Source organism: Oncorhynchus keta, chromosome 16 (assembly GCF_023373465.1).
Source record: "Oncorhynchus keta strain PuntledgeMale-10-30-2019 chromosome 16, Oket_V2, whole genome shotgun sequence".
Taxonomy (NCBI): Eukaryota; Metazoa; Chordata; class Actinopteri; order Salmoniformes; family Salmonidae; genus Oncorhynchus; species Oncorhynchus keta.
Genome location: NC_068436.1, coordinates 5,809,533 through 5,827,372, shown reverse-complemented (window position 1 = coordinate 5,827,372; position 17,840 = coordinate 5,809,533). Strand labels below are relative to the sequence as shown.

At 42.7% G+C, this 17,840-nt stretch overlaps 1 protein-coding gene and 1 long non-coding RNA gene across 5 annotated transcripts; one reads left to right on the top strand and one right to left on the bottom strand.

Annotated features, from left to right (window-relative positions):
- Positions 1-436: 436 nt before the first annotated feature.
- Positions 437-8,151, bottom strand: cldnd1b (claudin domain containing 1b). Of its 4 annotated transcripts, none has more exons than XM_035789184.2 (5): positions 7,986-8,151; positions 6,887-7,451; positions 6,246-6,395; positions 3,002-3,139; positions 437-2,826 (listed from the first exon to the last, which is right to left on the bottom strand). In XM_035789184.2, exons 2-5 carry the CDS (start codon positions 7,176-7,178, stop codon positions 2,606-2,608), a joined length of 801 nt encoding a protein of 266 aa, XP_035645077.1. In that variant the 5' UTR covers positions 7,179-7,451; positions 7,986-8,151; the 3' UTR covers positions 437-2,605. The 4 variants fall into 4 exon arrangements, with proteins under 4 accessions (XP_035645077.1, XP_052320535.1, XP_035645078.1 ...); XM_052464575.1 differs by having other exon boundaries at positions 6,288-6,395; XM_035789185.2 differs by having other exon boundaries at positions 6,887-7,448; positions 7,986-8,143.
- On the top strand, positions 2,704-4,419 carry LOC127907925 (uncharacterized). The gene is made up of 3 exons (XR_008065564.1): positions 2,704-2,851; positions 3,009-3,137; positions 3,915-4,419. It is a non-coding gene; the product is annotated as an uncharacterized LOC127907925 (long non-coding RNA).
- Positions 8,152-17,840: the final 9,689 nt, after the last annotated feature.

The window sequence follows — 17,840 nt, the reverse complement described above, 5'->3', positions numbered from 1 at the left end:
TGGATGATTAAAGGAGCATGATGGTTCGGAATGGTTGAAAGAGCGTGGTGGTTTCGGGAGGATGGTTTCTTGGACGTTATGGTATCGGGAGATGAAGACAGTGTTTGGGGTGGGAGTCCTGGTGGTATCGGCTTCTCAGCAGAGTTAATGTATCCTGGAAAAAAACAAGAAGAGCAGAGAAGGGAGGAGATGGGTGGTAGAGGGATGCAGAACGCTATCAAAGATCAAGAAATGGATTGGGTGAGTATATACAGCCATTGATTGGCGAATGGGAGTTGTAAATTGATTGTCAAGAGGGAAGGAGTTGTAAATTGATTGTCAAGAGGGAAGGAGATGTAAATTGTTTAAGGTGTGGTCTTTCCTCATGTTACACACATCATTTGAATGTTTTAAAACACACTCTCACGCACATACAATATTAACACTCAGACCGGAGGTCAGCATAGGTTTACTTTATTCTTATGGAAAACAATTAAGCAGTGTGCTTTAGGTATAGTGACATATAAAAAACACAAAAGCCACAAGGTGTTTCAACACATTTAAACACCCTTCATAAAATGTGTCCCGGTAAACCATATCTGTTGAGTGCTCATTTACCAAGCGTACTTGGAGTTAGTGTCAATTGTCTTGTCATTGGTAGTTTCAAGCTGGCTTCAAAACACTGTAGGCTTCCGAAAACCTAAGTATTGTAACTACACTTCAACATAACCGAAACAAACATCATAAACATCAAAAGGAAGATCAAAACACTGGTTAGCTATAGTGGTGTCAAAACGACACAGGGCAACATGTCTTTACATTCAAAACGTTTAAGTTAACAAAGATGGATGACAATGGCAAAGAAGTGGTTACATTCCAATAGGTGACATTCAATCAACATATGACAAAATGAAGCAGAAAATCATCTCATCTGCTGAAAAAAAAGAAATGTAGGCAAATGGGGTCATGTCATGTCACTACAACGCGCTATAGGTCACATAATACAAAACCACAACAAAAAAACATATTTAGTTGAGGAAAACACACAAAAAAGGCTAGGATTATCTATCCATGCAGTGATGCAAAAAGCTTTCATTCATAAATGGTAGAGATGGCAACAGAAGCAAAGGCAAAATATGACTCCAAAAGCATCGCTAAAGATGCACCTACAAACAAATGGTTTCAAGAAAAAAAATGTATAAAACGCACCTCACCTTCTCATAATCAACCACAGGTTTTGTTATACCTGATGCACATACAGCACATGCTGCTGGGGAGAAATGAATCATAAAAAAAAATCAAATTGACCACTTGTCTCTATGAATCTCTTAGGATATGTTTATACAGGTGATGTCTCGTTTGAGGTTTTATTGGCTAGTGTCAGCTGTCAAACAGTTGTGCTTAAGGTGGAGTGATCGTTTAGGCCACCCTGTGGGGTGTAGTTAAGGTGTTGTGAAGATTCAGTCACCCTAAAATCTGTCATTCAGGTATAGTAACGGGGAGGATTGTCATGACGACAACACTGTACATCCGTAGATGTTTCAGAGTGAATTATTGGGCCACCCTGTGCTCTTCATGCCTCGTCCTGGCGAGGCCAAAGTGTGCAGGCTTTTGTCCCAGCCCAGCACAAAATCACTCGAGTTGTGTTCAGTAGGGCACAACGTTGTGGAGCCTTCAGATACTCTGACATGACGAGTAAGAAATGTCAGCTCTATTTATCCCATTTCTATTCACAATGTTTGAGTACATTGCACCCCCCTGAACGTGACCCAGATCAGGACCTTTAACAGCTTCGGTGCTGGGCGAATGACAGACACGAACATACAAAGGCCTTCCAAGAGCAGAGGGGTGTCCAACGAAGCAAGCTAAAACTACTCCGGGTTTTCCAAAATTAACCAGCCATCTTCGTTTTATTACTTCTCGTGAATGCCGTCTTTGGTGTGCTCGTCAACGCACAAGCACTTTCTTCCCACTCCACCCCCCCCCCCCAAAAAATATTTATGACGTTATATACAAAAGTGTTACATTGCGTGAAGTTTGAAATGCATTCGGTTATTACTAAATGTGTAAAGTAATATATATATATATTTTTACACAAACAAAACATTTGATTAAATTATTGAATCATTTGTCTTCCTCAAATGAAAGGGATGACAACGCAATCGTTGATAGAGGGGAATCTGATTTCATTGGTCCTCAACTCAGGATTCAGGATAAGTGGAGTTAGCTGCAAGTTAGTCTGCCCCGGAGCAGGTTAGTTCTGAAGGGTTCATTGCCATAGAAATGTACGTATGTGGCTAAAAGGTGAGCCACTTTCGTATGACTGGTATCCTGAATTGAACTCAGACTTGACCAAAGTTACCTTGCTAACTACTCAAATCTGCTTCGTAGGACACCCCTCGGGAGTATGAATCATTGTTGTGTAGACTGCCATTTAGGGTCACATTCAGTAAAACATGCAGTTTGTAAAATGTTTAGAAACGTAGCCATTTCACAGAAACAATCTCACCTTCCACAAATTGGAGTCCACATGTGACTGGAAACACTACAACTTCACATTTTCCATTTCAAAACGTTATGCTCTTACTGAACGCAACCCTGACATATGAAATAAACCCCTGTCTCTTTAGGCCACCCGGTAGGCAGTCATGCGGGTGTAGTTCTGGCGGTGGCTCCGGGCGGCCCACAGGAAGAGGGCGGCCGCCATCATCTGCAGCGGTGAGGAGATGAGGGCCAGGTAGAGGGACCAGCCCAGGGAGCCGTCCACACCGTCGGGACGCACTGAGACCCTGTGGAGCAGGTCCACGCCAGCCAGGAAGCAGCACACTGTGCCCAGGGAGCACAGACCTGGATGGGAAGGACAACAATGAATGTAACTTCATGCAATTGTACATTTAACCTTCATGAATCCCTTAGCTTTCATTAGTACATTTTACAAGTGTTGTTGGGTGTAAAGTGTGTTTGTGTGTGGTGGGATTAAGGGTGTTGAGAGGCATTGTGATTATCCATGTAGTTCTCAAACCTGCCAGCAGGTGGAGCACTCCTACACAAAGGGTGGGGGTGATGCTGCGGCAGAGGCAGGCGCACACACCGATGAGCCCGCTGAGGAACACCAAGGCTAGGGACACCAGAGGCAGCAGGAACTGGCACCTCCACAGGTCTGCTCAGACACAGAGAGAAACCAATTTAGAAACGTCAGAAAAGTGCAGTACAAATAAAGTTATTTTTATAGATTCGTAGAGATGAACAATATCTGAAGAAAGAGCTTTATAATGCCAAACCAATGTTTATTACTGTGTCTATTTGCTTGAGAGAGAAAGGGAAAGAGATGAGTTCACATGACTGTCAGTAACAATAAACAGTGGAAACCACCAAATTTCCAACTCTCATTTCTATGAAACACAGTTTGAACCAAGGTTATTATAGTAAATGAAAAACTAAAACTAATCCGGAAACTGAAATAAAATTAACAAACCTGTTTGAAAAACTACAATTATACGACTTCAAAAACACAAATAAAATAAAATGTTCCGTTTTTTTCTCTCTACATTTTTGGGAAAAAATTCGAACAGGTTTTTCAAGCTTCTGAATCTGGTGGGTCACAGATTGGGTTTGAGTGGTAAGGTTCAAGCAACAGACTGTAGACAAAAGTCGAGGAGTGAAGTCAAGAGGTGCAACTGCAGAAAAGGGGACACAAATCAAAGTGATCTTTTAGACCCCTCTAACCAATTCATTGTACACGTTAGGCCTATGTTTTCTGCTGGTGAGTGTGTGATATGGGGGTTTAGAAAAGTTTATTTCACCTTTTATAAAAAATAAATGTAAAAAAAAGCTAAACAATCGCAGGTTTGTTGTTACGGATACCAGTATCCTGTGTGTATCCTGTGTGTGTGTGTGTGTATCCTGTGTTCTTATCTCTCCTTCTCCCCTCACAGGTGAAAATCATCACTCCCCAATCAGTCACCAATCCAATCATCAATCAGAAGACACACCTCCTCCTGTTTCCTACCCTATCAGTTCCTTTCCCTTGGTTTAAAAACCCTGTCAGTTGTTTGCTCTAGAGCTCAATCTCTCTGTAAATGCCATGTCTGTAGATCTCTCTGTTTCACTCTCTCTTTGTGTATTGACCTCTCTTTTGTTTGAGCACCTCCATAGCATTTTGTCCTCACCTGTGAGTATTGTTTTGGTTATGGTGTTTGTTTGATTTCTGGTGGGAAAAGGGGAATGGGCATACACTACCCGTAGGTAAACTTTTAAATACACTAGTTAGAACTGCACGGACCAGCTAACCACTGTATTTTTGGTTAGCTGTTGTTAAAGTAGGCTAGTCTAGCTTAGGGGTGTTTTTGAATACTTGTTTCTTTCCTTGGGTCTAGCTCAGCCCATTTTCCTGCTCCCCCATTACCGTGTGTTTTACAATAAACCCTGAGTTTGACGGTAGATTTCAGTTGTTGTGGTTATTTCGTTCTCACTTTTACTTTGTCACTATTATAAGTTGCATGAGTTATGTTACGGGTCTCATTACCATCCCCCCTAGACTGTCGGGCCAAAAGGGATTCGTAACATTTGTTGACACTGCAATCATGTTGATCTGAGCCTTGCTGTTTGAAAACCACTAAATGTCACAGATGCACCTCCCCAGACTTCACTCATTGACAACAGTCTGCTTCGTTAGCCTTACTAGTCGATCACATCCAATGAGAGGCGCGTGATGCAAGACTTTGCTCTAACAAAGAGTAGCTGTGCATGTATACAGGTGCGCTTCACGCTTCTACAACGTGGTAGCTACGGGACTGAAACCGCTGAGAAGTTTAGCCTCGCTCTTTAATGCTGCTGGTTGTAAAGGAAATTGACCCACTACTACTGGTTTACTTCGTGCATCTACATCTCACTGGTGGAGTCTACCTTTAAAACCTAACCTATGACTTGACCCATCACCTGATGCATTTCTACCCCATAGTGGCACGACGTGACATCTCAAAATACAAACTATGTAACAAGTCTCCTAGCTTCCCACGCACAGTCTACTTTCTGTCCCTAAAACAGATTCTAAATCATATACAAACAAAAAATACATGTTTTATACATTCTGTATGTACAGAAAACATTCAGACCCCTTGGCGTTTTCCACTTTGTTAGGTTACAGCCTTCTAATTTTGGCTAATTAATGAAAAATAAAAACAGATCACATTTAAGTATTCAGACCCTTTACTCAGTACTTGTTAAAGCACCTTTGGCAGCAATTACAGCCTTGAGTCTTCTTGGGTATGACGCTACAAGCTTGGCACACGTATTTGGGGAGTGTCTCCCGCTCTTCTCTGCAGATCCTCAAGCTCTGTCATGTTGGATGGGGAGCGTTGCTGCAGGTCTCTCCAGAGATGTTCGATCAGAATTAAGTCCAGGCTCTGGCTGGGCCAATCAAGGAAATTCAGAGACTTGTTCTGAAGCCACTCCTGTGTTGTCTTGGCTGTGTGCTTAGGGTCGTTGTCCTGTTGGAAGGTGAACCTTCGTCCCAGTCTGAGGCCCTGAGCGCTCTGGAGCAGGTTATCAATGATCTCTCTGTACATTGCACCATTTATCTTTCCCTCGATCCTGACTAGCCTCCCAGTCTCTGTCGCTGAAAAACACCCCCACAGCATGATGCCGACACCACCATGCTTCACCGTAGGGATGGTGCCAGGTTTCCTCCAGACGTGACGCTTGGCATTCAGGCCAAAGAGCTGGGCTGCCAGCTGTAGGAAGAGTCTCGGTGGTTCCAAACTTAATCCATTTAAGAAAGGCCACTGTGGTGTTGGAGACTTTCAATGCTGCAGAAATAGTTTTGGTACCCTTCCTGAGATCTGTGCCTTGACACAATCCTGTCTCTGAGCTCTATGGACAATTCTTTCAACCTCATGGCTTGGTTTTTGCACTGACATGCACTGTCAGCTGTGGGACCTTATATAGACAGGTATGTGCCTTTCCAAATCATGTCCAATCAATTGAATTTCCCACAGGTGGATTCCAATCAAGTTGTAGAAACATCTCAAGGATGATCACTGGAAACAGGATGCACCTGAGCTCAATTTTGAGTCTAGTAGAAAAGGGTCTGAATACTTGTAAATATGGTATTTCATTTTTTAGCAAAAAAATTGAAATACCTTTTTTCGCTGTGTCATTATGGGGTATTGTGTATAGATCGCTGAGGATAATATATATTTTTTAAAGTAATCAGTTTTAGAATAAGGCTGTAACAAAATTTGGAAAAAGTCTAGGGGTCTGAATACTTTCCAAAAGCACTGTATGTGTGGCTGCAAGGCAAGACTCGCATGTCCGAAGCACGTCCTCCCCAGTGTTGTGATTCCCTGGGTCTTTGTACTTGGGTACAAACTGCTGAGGCAGAGTGAAGCTCACACACTGTGTTACCATCTTAGGATCTGAGAAGAGAGAGTTAGACCGGGATTCAATCTGATGTGGGTTGTTGACATTGCAGCTTTTAAAAGGCAATGTTCACACGTTTGCATTCACGGTTAAATGAGGCAGATGTCCACTCAGAGATTGCCTTTAAAAAGCTGCATTGTCGACAAACTGCGATCATATTGAACTCCGGACTCATTGGAAGTAGGCACCAAATATTTATACTAATATCAAACCCAGTGTTGCTCCTGCGTGGGTTTAAAAAAAAAAAAAAAAGAGGGCTTTATTTTATGATAAAATATTAGCATGGTGTTTAACACTGATTGGCACAGCTATGTGTAACTGTCTATCTAGCACACAGTTTCTGTACCAACACCTGCAATGAATGCTGTAATAAATATAATATATTCATATAATAAATGCCATTTAGCAGATGATTTTAACCAATGCGACTTAGTCATGTGGTTCAGTGACCCTGCTCCTCCACTCTAGTGTGTGTGTAGGTTCTTACCAGGCTCTTTGAACCAGTGTGACTGGCCTGGCGCATGTGTCTGCACACACCTCCACCACAGCCCCAGTGTGCCGTTGAGGCGGAACAGCGTGTCGCTGTAGGTCTTTTCATCAAACTCTCCGTTGATGAAGTCCTCGCGGAGCTCCGAAGCGTTGTTGGCCTCATGGTTGCCGGGCAGACTTCGGTACTGGTACCAGTGCTGTGTTCCCACAGCAATGGAAAGATAGACAGTGGCCAGCAGACTCAGAACAGAGCCAATGACCAGGGCCGTAGCGTAGCGGTTATCCACCATGGTTTCAATTCAAGAGTGTGTCTGTTTGTGGGTGAAAATTATTTCCCTCTTACTGCATTTGTTAGTGTGTCTACTTCTGCCCTCCTATGAAGTCAAAAAGTAGGGGATAAGGGCCCTATAAGAGGTCAGCTAGTCAGTGATGTCCTTAACATTGAGAGCGCAGTTCCTGAGCATGATGGTTGTTTCAGTACTTCCCAGCCTGTCGTCTTCTGTGCCTTCCTTGTAGTCCAGGTCCTCACAACCACACCATCACCAAGTAGGCCAGCGTCACTGCTTTGAAGGAGAACAAATCAGAAGAAAATGTATTTCAAACTGTCACTCAACTACATTTTAATTCAGTTCTTAGACTGGCACATTTAGTCTCTGATAGCAAGATCCTGTAACGTTAACAAGCAGCAAAGTTACAGGTATAAGCACAAATTAAAGGGAGTTAGCTAGCTGTCAGTATCTTGCTAAGGCGAATGTAAAATAAGCATATGGTAATAATGATTAAGTAATTACATTTATCTGCCTAGCTTACGAAACAGAAATCTATTTCCCTGCTATGAGGAAAGTGTCAAAGTGGCAAGAATTACACATATTGCCTTTTATTTACCGACTGCCATCAAAGGCTAATATTGCTAACTAGCTAACGTTAACTGGTGCAAAACCGCCACGACAGTGGCATGTTTCTTGAAAAAATATAGATTTGTTGTGAATGAAAAAAACCTCAACATGCATTTAAATAATTGACCAATGTAATGGCTATCAGATTAATTTAAACGATACTAACGTTGAAAGCAAATACTAAATAGCTATTCAACTCACTCAATAGCGTTCCTTTTCCGGATGATTTAAGGCTTTCACTAGTTACCCCAACCACAAAGTCTGAATTGGTCCAAAATATTCAAAACATTTTATGAAAACAAAAATGTGCCTTTTGGTCTTAATTTAAGATTAGGTATAAGGTTGGCAGTGTGGTTAAGGTTAGGTTTTAAAAAAAAAATCGGATTCTGTGAATATTGTAGAAATTGAGGGGTTTATGACTTTGTGGCTGTGGTAACTATTGAGGGGTGTGGGTTCTTTTGTCAAAGCAGCATCATCAGACAGCGTCTTGTATACCACTGCCATGTGGGATTTGTAGTTTTTGGCAATACGTTCGCCGTTCTATACAGTGACGTATTCTATGAATGCCTACACATTCGCTGTTCAATACACTGGTTGCATTCCAAATATTTAAAAGACATACCCTCAGCCCTTAAATTAAGTGGACACTTCTGATGATTTATGACGTCTGACGAGTTTACACTTGCAGGGCGAGGGAGGAAGGAATTCATTTTAAATAGACCGCCCTTGCTGGCAATTCCTCACTCGTTCATCCCGCGACTAATGTGTTTTCAGCCACCGGTAACTTGTGATTGCTTTACATGAACTACAGTGAATTATGATTGCATGTCTACTTATAACAACCTGCCCGCTTGACCCTATCCCCTCTCTTCTCCAGACCATTTCCGGAGACCTTCTCCCCTACCTCACCTCGCTCATCAACTCATCCCTGACCGCTGGCTACGTCCCTTCCGTCCTCAAGAGAGCGAGAGTTGCACCCCTTCTGAAAAGACCTACACTCAATCCCTCCGATGTCAACAACTACAGACCAGTATCCCTTCTTTCTTTTCTCTCAAACTCTTGAACGTGCCGTCCTTGGCCAGCTCTCCCGCTATCTCTCTCTGAATGACCTTCTTGATCCAAATCAGTCAGGTTTCAAGACTAGTCATTCAACTGAGACTGCTCTTCTCTGTATCACGGAGGCGCTCCGCACCGCTAAAGCTAACTCTCTCTCCTCTGCTCTCATCCTTCTAGACCTATCGGCTGCCTTCGATACTGTGAACCATCAGATCCTCCTCTCCACCCTCTCCGAGTTGGGCATCTCCGGCGCGGCCCACGCTTGGATTGCGTCCTACCTGACAGGTCGCTCCTACCAGGTGGCGTGGCGAGAATCTGTCTCCTCACCACGCGCTCTCACCACTGGTGTCCCCCAGGGCTCTGTTCTAGGCCCTCTCCTATTCTCGCTATACACCAAGTCACTTGGCTCTGTCATAACCTCAAATCTTCTCCTTTCCCCCTTCTGATGACCAGGTGGCGAATCGCATCTCTGCATGTCTGGCAGACATATCAGTGTGGATGACGGATCACCACCTCAAGCTGAACCTCGGCAAGACGGAGCTGCTCTTCCTCCCGGGAAGGACTGCCCGTTCCATGATCTCGCCATCACGGTTGACAACTCCATTGTGTCCTCCTCCCAGAGCGCTAAGAACCTTGGCGTGATCCTGGACAACACCCTGTCGTTCTCAACTAACATCAAGGCGGTGGCCCGTTCCTGTAGGTTCATGCTCTACAACATCCGCAGAGTACGACCCTGCCTCACACAGGAAGCAGCGCAGGTCCTAATCCAGGCACTTGTCATCTCCCGTCTGGACTACTGCAACTCGCTGTTGGCTGGGCTCCCTGCCTGTGCCATTAAACCCCTACAACTAATCCAGAACGCCGCAGCCCGTCTGGTGTTCAACCTTCCCAAGTTCTCTCACGTCACCCCGCTCCTCCGCTCTCTCCACTGGCTTCCAGTTGAAGCTCGCATCTGCTACAAGACCATGGTGCTTGCCTACGGAGCTGTGAGGGGAACGGCACCTCAGTACCTCCAGGCTCTGATCAGGCCCTACACCCAAACAAGGACACTGCGTTCATCCACCTCTGGCCTGCTCGCCTCCCTACCACTGAGGAAGTACAGTTCCCGCTCAGCCCAGTCAAAACTGTTCGCTGCTCTGGCCCCCCAATGGTGGAACAAACTCCCTCACGACGCCAGGACAGCGGAGTCAATCACCACCTTCCGGAGACACCTGAAACCCCACCTCTTTAAGGAATACCTAGGATAGGATAAGTAAAATCCTTCTCACCCCCTCCCCCCCTTTAAGATTTAGATGCACTATTGTAAAGTGACTATTCTACTGGATGTCATAAGGTGAATGCACCAATTTGTAAGTCGCTCTGGATAAGAGCGTCTGCTAAATGACTTAAATGTAAATGTAAATGTATATTAACTATATAATTATTATTATAAACGGGGTGGTTCGAGTCCTGGATGCTGATTGGCTGACAGTCGTGGTATATCAGACCATATATCACAGGTATGACAAAACATGTATTTTTACTGCTGTAATTATGTTGGTAAACAGTTTATAATAGCGATAAGGCACCTCGGGTTTGTGCTATATGGCCAATTGTCCGCTTTGCGTTGTGCATAAGAATAGCCCTTAGCCATGGTATATTGGCCATATACCACTTATTTCTTAATTATATACCTACTGTATGATGGCTAGCAGATTAATTCGTTAACTAACGTTAGCCTGGCTATCTGGAACTTCTGAAGAAAGAAAATGTTTTATTTCTACAATTTCCAAAAGCTAAACAAACAAAAAGATCATTACTTTTACAAGATGTGTTTGTGCATTAGTAACACAATTTCGAACTTAGTTAAATTTGTTTTTTACTTACACTTGTATGTCGACTCCATATTGACATTGAGGTTTTAAGTATTGGCAGACTTTTCTTAGCGGATGTACAATCATTGCAAATTGAATTATGGGGCTTTTCAGGACCCGAAGTGAACATAATTGTACACTCGCAAACTCCATTAAAAACGAGGTCTGAGCGGCTTATGTTGCCAATTTCCCTTCCTTGATTAGTCATTTGGACCGACGACAAAGATGGCCGAGGGGAAGTGGACAAGGGTGCGTCTTTTATGAGTTTGAAATGCAGCCACAATGGCGTCTTTTTGTAGGCACTAACTCAGCCATGGTTCGATGGGCAAAGCCTATATGGAAATTAATGCCGTTTTATAATCAACACAGAAATAAGGCCTGTGGTATACACGGGCATAGGATATATTTTTATATAAATATATAAAATATATATAAATTTGTTTTATGAAATAATTATTCATCAGCTAATATTAATTTTAATTTAAGCATTTATGTAATCAAAAAAAGCACATAAAGGCTTCATTAATGTCGTGGAAATTTCCTGTATTACCAAATCATGAGAGAGCAAACCACACACAAGTCAGAGTTATCATAAAGTCCATTTTTAATTCTATAATTTGCAAATAAATACATAAAAAATCCTACAATGTGATTTTCTTGATTATTTTCTCTCATTTTGTCTGTCATAGTTGAAGTGTACCTATGATGAAAATTACAGGCCTCTCTCATCTTTTTAAGTGGGAGAACTTGCACAATTGGTGGCTGACTAAATACTTTTTTGCCCCACTGTATATATATATATATTTCATACTTACAAATAGCTAAATGATCCTTAGTATGACCATCTTAAAACAATTCCATATGTTAGTTTAGTAGAAACCCAGCAATTAAAGTACGTGTTAAACAAATCAAAATATATTTTACATTTGAGATTCTTCAAAGCAGCCACCCTCCTCTTTGATGACAGCTTTCCACACTCTTGGTATTCTCTCATTCAGCTTCATGAGGTAGTCACCTGGAATGCATTTCAATTAACAGGTGTGCCTTGTTAATTTGTGAAATTTATGTCCTTCTAAATGCATTTTAGCCAATCAGTTGTGTTGTGACAAGGTAGGGGTGGTATACAGAAGATTGGCCTATTTTGTCCATATTATGGCAAGAACAACTCAAATAAGTAAAGAGAAATGACAGTCCATTACTTTAATCTGGACAATTTCAAGAAAGTTTATTCAAGTGCAGTCGCAAAAACCATCAAGCTATATGATGAAACTGGCTCTCATGAGGATCGCCACAGGAAAGGAATACCCAGACTTACCTCTGCTGCAGAGGATGAGTTCATTAGCGTTACCAGCCTCAGAAATTGCAGCCCAAATAAATGCTTCAGAGTTCAAGTAACAGACAACAACTGTTCAGAGGAGGCTGCGTGAATCAGGCCTTCATGGTCGAATTGCTGCAAAGAAATCACTACTAAAGGACACTAATAATAAGAAGAGACTTGCTTGGGTCAAGAAACATTAGCAATGGACAAAGAAATATGTCCTCTGTTCTGATGAGTCCAAATTTGAGATTTTTGGTTCCAACCTCCATGTGTGAGACATAGTAGGTGAATGGATGATCTCTGCATCTCTTGCTGGTGTCACTGTCGCTGCTTTATTTAGAATTCAAGGCACATGTCCAAATGGCTATTTCATTTATTTTATTTTTATTTCACCTTTATTTAACCAGGTGGGCCAGTTGAGTACAAGTTCTCATTTACAACTGCGACTTGGCCAAGATAAAGCAAAGCAGTGCTACAAAAACAACAACGCAGAGTTACACATAAACAAACGTACAGTCAATAACACAATATATATAATAATAAAAAATGTAAAAATAGAATAGAAAAATCTATGTACAGTGTGTGAAAATGTAGAAGAGTAGGGAGGTAGGCAATAAATAGGCCCTAGAGGCTAAAATAATCACAATGTAGCATTAACAGATGTGCAGATGATGATGTGCAAGTAGAGATACTGGGGTGTAAATGAGCAAGAGGGTAAGTGATAATACAGTGATGAGGTGGTCGGGTGTGCTATTTACACATTGGCTGTGTACAGGTAAAGTGATTGGTAAGCTGCTCAGACAGCTCAAGCTTAAAGTTAGAGAGGGAGATATAAGACTTTTGCAATTCGTTCCAGTCATTGGCAGCAGAGAACTGGAAGGAAAGGCGGACAAAGGAAGTGTTGGCTTTGGGGATGACCAGGGAAATATACCTGCTGGAGCGTGTGCTACAGGTGTGTGTTCCTAAGGTGACCAGTGAGCTGAGATAAGGCGGGGCTTTACCTAGCAAAGACTTAGATGACCTGGAGCCAGTGGGTTTGGCGACGGATATGTAGTGAGGGCCAGCCAACGAGAGCATACATGTCGCAGTGGTGGGTAGTATTTGGGTCTTTGGTGCTAAAATGGATGGCACTGTGATAGACTGCATCCAATTTGCTGAGTAGATTGTTGGGGGCTATTTTGTAATTGACATCGCCAAAGTCAAGGATCGGTAGGATGGTCAGTTTTACGAGGGTATGTTTGGCGGCATGAGTGAAAGAGGTTTTGTTGCGAAATAGGAAGCCGATTCTAGATTTAATTTTGGATTGGAGATGTTTGATGTGAGTCTGGAAGGAGAGTTTACAGTCTAACCACAGACACCTAGGTATTTGTAGTTGTCCACATATTCTAAGTCAGAACCGTCCAGAGTAGTGATGCTAGTCGGGCAGGAGGGTGCGGACAGCAATCGGTTGAAGAGCATGCAATCAGTTTTACTAGCATTTAAGAGCAGTTGGAGGCCACGGAAGGAGTGTTGTAATGGCATTGAAGCTTGTTTGGAGCTTTGTTAGCACAGTGTCCAAAGAAGGGCCAGGTGTATACAGAATGGTGTCATCTGTGTAGAGGTGGATCAGAGAATCACCAGCAGCAAGAGCATCATTGATATATACAGAGAAAAGAGTCGGCCTGAGAATTGAACCCTGTGGCACCCCCATAGAGACTGCCAGAGGTCCGGACAACAGGTCCTCCGATTTGACACACTGAATTATATCTGAGAAGTAGTTGGTGAACCAGGCGAGGCAGTCATTTCAGAAGCCAGGTCGATGAAGACTGCTGCACAGTACTGTCTTTTGTCGATGGCGGTTATGATGTGGTTTATATACTTCATAGTTTTGATGTCTTCACTATTTTTCTGCAATGTTTACAAGAGTAATAATAAAGACAAATCCTTGAATGAGTAGTTTTGTCCAAACTTTTGACTGGTACTGTACAGTATGTCCAAAGCCCACCAAACCAGACCCACCTGCGGATATTTCAGCTGGATTAGTGTCACAAAGAAAACAAGGCTGTTCCAGTTCCCAGTGGTGGAAAAAGTACTCAATTGTCATACTTGAGTTGAAGTAAAGATACCTCAATAGATAATGTCTCAAGTAAAAGTCACCCAGTAAAATACTACTTGAGTAAAAGTCTAAAAGTATTTGGTTTCAAATATACTTAAGTATCAAAAGTAAATTGAATGATGAAATGTACTTAAGTATAAAAAGTAAAAGTATAAACCATTTCTAATTCCGCACCATTTTCTTTTTTTAAATTGACGGATAGCCAGGGGCACACTCCAACACTCCGACATAATTACAAACAAAGCATTTGTTTTGAGTGAGTCCGCCAGATTAGAGGCAGTAGAGATGACCAGGGAAGTTCATGATTTTGACTGGCTGTGAAACTCTGCCTGTCTGTCTTGTCCCGACACGCTCATACTATGGAACAGCAGGAGATCGAATTTCAATAATGAAACAATGTTGCAAATGTCGGAGAGACAAATATACAAATTTATACAAATCTCCGCTGTTGAAAATGAAATGTTAGTCTAAAAGAAATGTGAGATAATGTCTCAATGCTTTTTATTGTGGAGAGTTTATACATTGCCTGGCTGGGCTGATGAGACAGCGGATTGCTCAGTCAAAAGGAATGGAGTTTTAACCAATCAGCATTCAAGATTAGACCCAGCCGTTGTATAAATATATGTATATCTTTTGGGTTTTGTTTACATTTTGCTAGTTTTTGGGGGATCAAAAGAGGAAATAAACATCAATACATCACATTTACATTTCATAATACAAAAATGGTGGAGATTTATTGTAAAGAAAGTTAAAATAACAAGAATCTCCCATCGTTCACCCCCTCCATGTTCTGAATCAATGTCACGAATCCCGCCGAAGATGGTGCCTCTTCCTGTTCGGGCGGCGCTCGGTGGTCGTCGTCGCCGGGCCTACTAGCTGCCATCGATTCCCTTTCCTTTTGTTTTTGTTAGTTTGAGTTTAGTTTTGTTTGTAGGCTACTTAAGGGCACTAGGCCCGCTGGCTATTGTGCGGGCTTGTTCTCTGTTTTATGGTGTTGGTTTAATTTGTGGTCTTTATTTTTCCAGAGAGTTTTAGTCCTGTTTGTTTGGACGGGTTGTTTCATGCGCGCTTGTGTTTTGCATGTCCGTTTTTCGCTGTCATTGGAATAAAGATCCATGTACGGAACTAACCTGCTCTCTGCGCTTGACTCCTCCACCCACCATTCATAGAAGTCGTAACAATCAATGTCACCTTTTTGACAAAGAAAATGTTTATGCCATCGGCTCTATTTTACCAAAATAAACCACCTATGTTCCTTTTACCCATTTCTTTAAAAAAAACTTGGTCAACGTCTGTTAGATCTTCCAGGGAGAGTTCTTGTGCAAAAATAAAGCCTAGTGTCATTTGTCTCATTCCTATTCAGGGTGGATTACTTTGTAGGACTAGGTTTCTCTTATTTTCTTTTTGTATTACCTGTTGATGGGGGAGCTGTGAAGTTGTTTGACAGGTTGGGCAGTCATGCTTCTCGGGAGGGGTGGGGGGCAGGGAGGAGGATCCCTTGTTGTCTGTAAAGGCAGAGAGGAAGACCCGCAGCGAGAGGCCCAACTCGTCCCAAAATCTGTTTCCTCCAGCAGGTATTCAGCCCACCAAGTGAAGAATGTGCAAAGCTGTCATTTAGGCAAAGGGTGGCTACTTTGAAGAATTAAAAAATAATTTTAAAAAAATGTAACACTTTTTTGGTTACTATATGATTTCATATGTGTTATTTCCTAGTTTTAATATATTCACTATTATTCTACACTGTAAAAATAAAGAAGAACCCTTGAATGAGCAGGTGCATCCAAACTTTTGACTGGTACTGTATATACTGTACATACAGTGCCTTGCAAAAGTATTCGGCCCCCTTGAACTTTGCGACCTTTTGCCACATTTCAGGTTTCAAACATAAAGATATAAAACTATTTTTTTGTGAAGAATCAACAACAAGTGGGACACAATCATGAAGTGGAACGACATTTATTGGATATTTCAAACTTTTTTAACAAATCAAAAACTGAAAAATTGGGCGTGCAAAATTCCGAATTCCGAGTCGGGAACTCGTGCCTCTTTCTTGAGCTCCGACCTGAAGGTCACTGACGTCATGAGTTCCCAGTTGTCTTGAAAGCACCATAAATCCAGAGAATGCCAGACTTTGATGTCAAAATCAGCCCACAAGAAGGACTGCCGCTCCACCTTCCTGTTCAAGTGAGCACAGCACAACAAGGTGAGTCCAAAAATGTCTTGTATGCTGCTGTATAAATGATGCAGTATGCCAGGGAGATATGTATACTGTAGCTAAGAAAGTAATACTAAGTGTATGTTGTGTAGTTAGCTGTTAGTAGTCCATGTGCCCCTCACCCTAATAATTTGATCCCTTTCCCCCTCATAACTTAGCCTACTGTTCTGACTTGGTGGTGAACATGTAGCCTATAGCCTGTTTTAGAGAAATGTAATCATCGAAAATTGAAAAAAACTTTCATTGTCTCCTTTTATGCCCCCTTTATTTATTCTACGGTTCTGACCATGATCTGAATTCTGTCGCTGTACGTTTCAAAAGTCCTGAACAAATAGTTATATTGATTACATCCGTTCCACCTTGCTCATTAATGTCTTAATCGAAATTACGGATTTCCTCGTGTATGCTTGTATATGCCATAGTTTGTACATCTCAATTGTCAGTAGGACCCATTTGTTTTAAGCAAGTCTGCCATATCAGCTAAGATTTTTAAAAAGGCAGTAAATGAGGCTGAATGAATTGTTTCACTGCCAGACAAGGCTCCGCTGATAGCCAGGTTTAGACGTGGTAAGGATTCACTCCATGGTGCTGAAAATAAATCTCTGCTGATCGGACAGCTTTGTTTAGGCCCTAACAGTTTGTGGGAACCGTTTGTCACTGTTCTAGTGCAATTCATGTATTGTGTGTTGTGGTGGCTTTGCTGGCATGCATCTAAAACAATTTTAGGAGTTTGCCCCACCAAGATTGACATGCCCCACCAAGATTTACTCCCTCCCTCTCTGCAGATGACTTCGTCAACCATTTTGAAAAGAAGGTCGACGACATCCGATCCTCGTTTGCTAAGTCAAACGACACCGCTGGTTCTGCTCACACTGCCCTACCCTGTGCTCTGACCTCTTTCTCCCCTCTCTCTCCAGATGAAATCTCGCGTCTTGTGACGGCCGGCCGCCCAACAACCTGCCCACTTGACCCTATCCCCTCCTCTCTTCTCCAGACCATTTCCGGAGACCTTCTCCCTTACCTCACCTCGCTCATCAACTCATCCCTGACCGCTGGCTACGTCCCTTCCGTCTTCAAGAGAGCGAGAGTTGCACCCCTTCTGAAAAAATCTACACTCGATCCCTCCGATGTCAACAACTACAGACCGGTATCCCTTCTTTCTTTTCTCTCCAAAACTCTTGAACGTGCCGTCCTTGGCCAGCTCTCCCGCTATCTCTCTCAGAATGACCTTCTTGATCCAAATCAGTCAGGTTTCAAGACTAGTCATTCAACTGAGACTGCTCTTCTCTGTATCACGGAGGCGCTCCGCACTGCTAAAGCTAACTCTCTCTCCTCTGCTCTCATCCTTCTAGACCTATCGGCTGCCTTCGATACTGTGAACCATCAGATCCTCCTCTCCACCCTCTCCGAGTTGGGCATCTCCGGCGCGGCCCACGCTTGGATTGCGTCCTACCTGACAGGTCGCTCCTACCAGGTGGCGTGGCGAGAATCTGTCTCCTCACCACGCGCTCTCACCACT

Excerpts from the sequence above, each read along its gene's own strand:
- cldnd1b (XM_035789184.2), bottom strand. The coding sequence starts at position 7,178 with ATGGTGGATAACCGCTACGCTACGGCCCTGGTCATTGGCTCTGTTCTG. Across the intron at positions 6,396-6,886 it reads ACACTGGTTCAAAGAGCCTG|ATCCTAAGATGGTAACACAG; the intron begins GTAAGAACCTAC and ends CTCTCTTCTCAG. Across the intron at positions 2,827-3,001 it reads AGTGCTCCACCTGCTGGCAG|GTCTGTGCTCCCTGGGCACA; the intron begins GTTTGAGAACTA and ends CTTCCCATCCAG.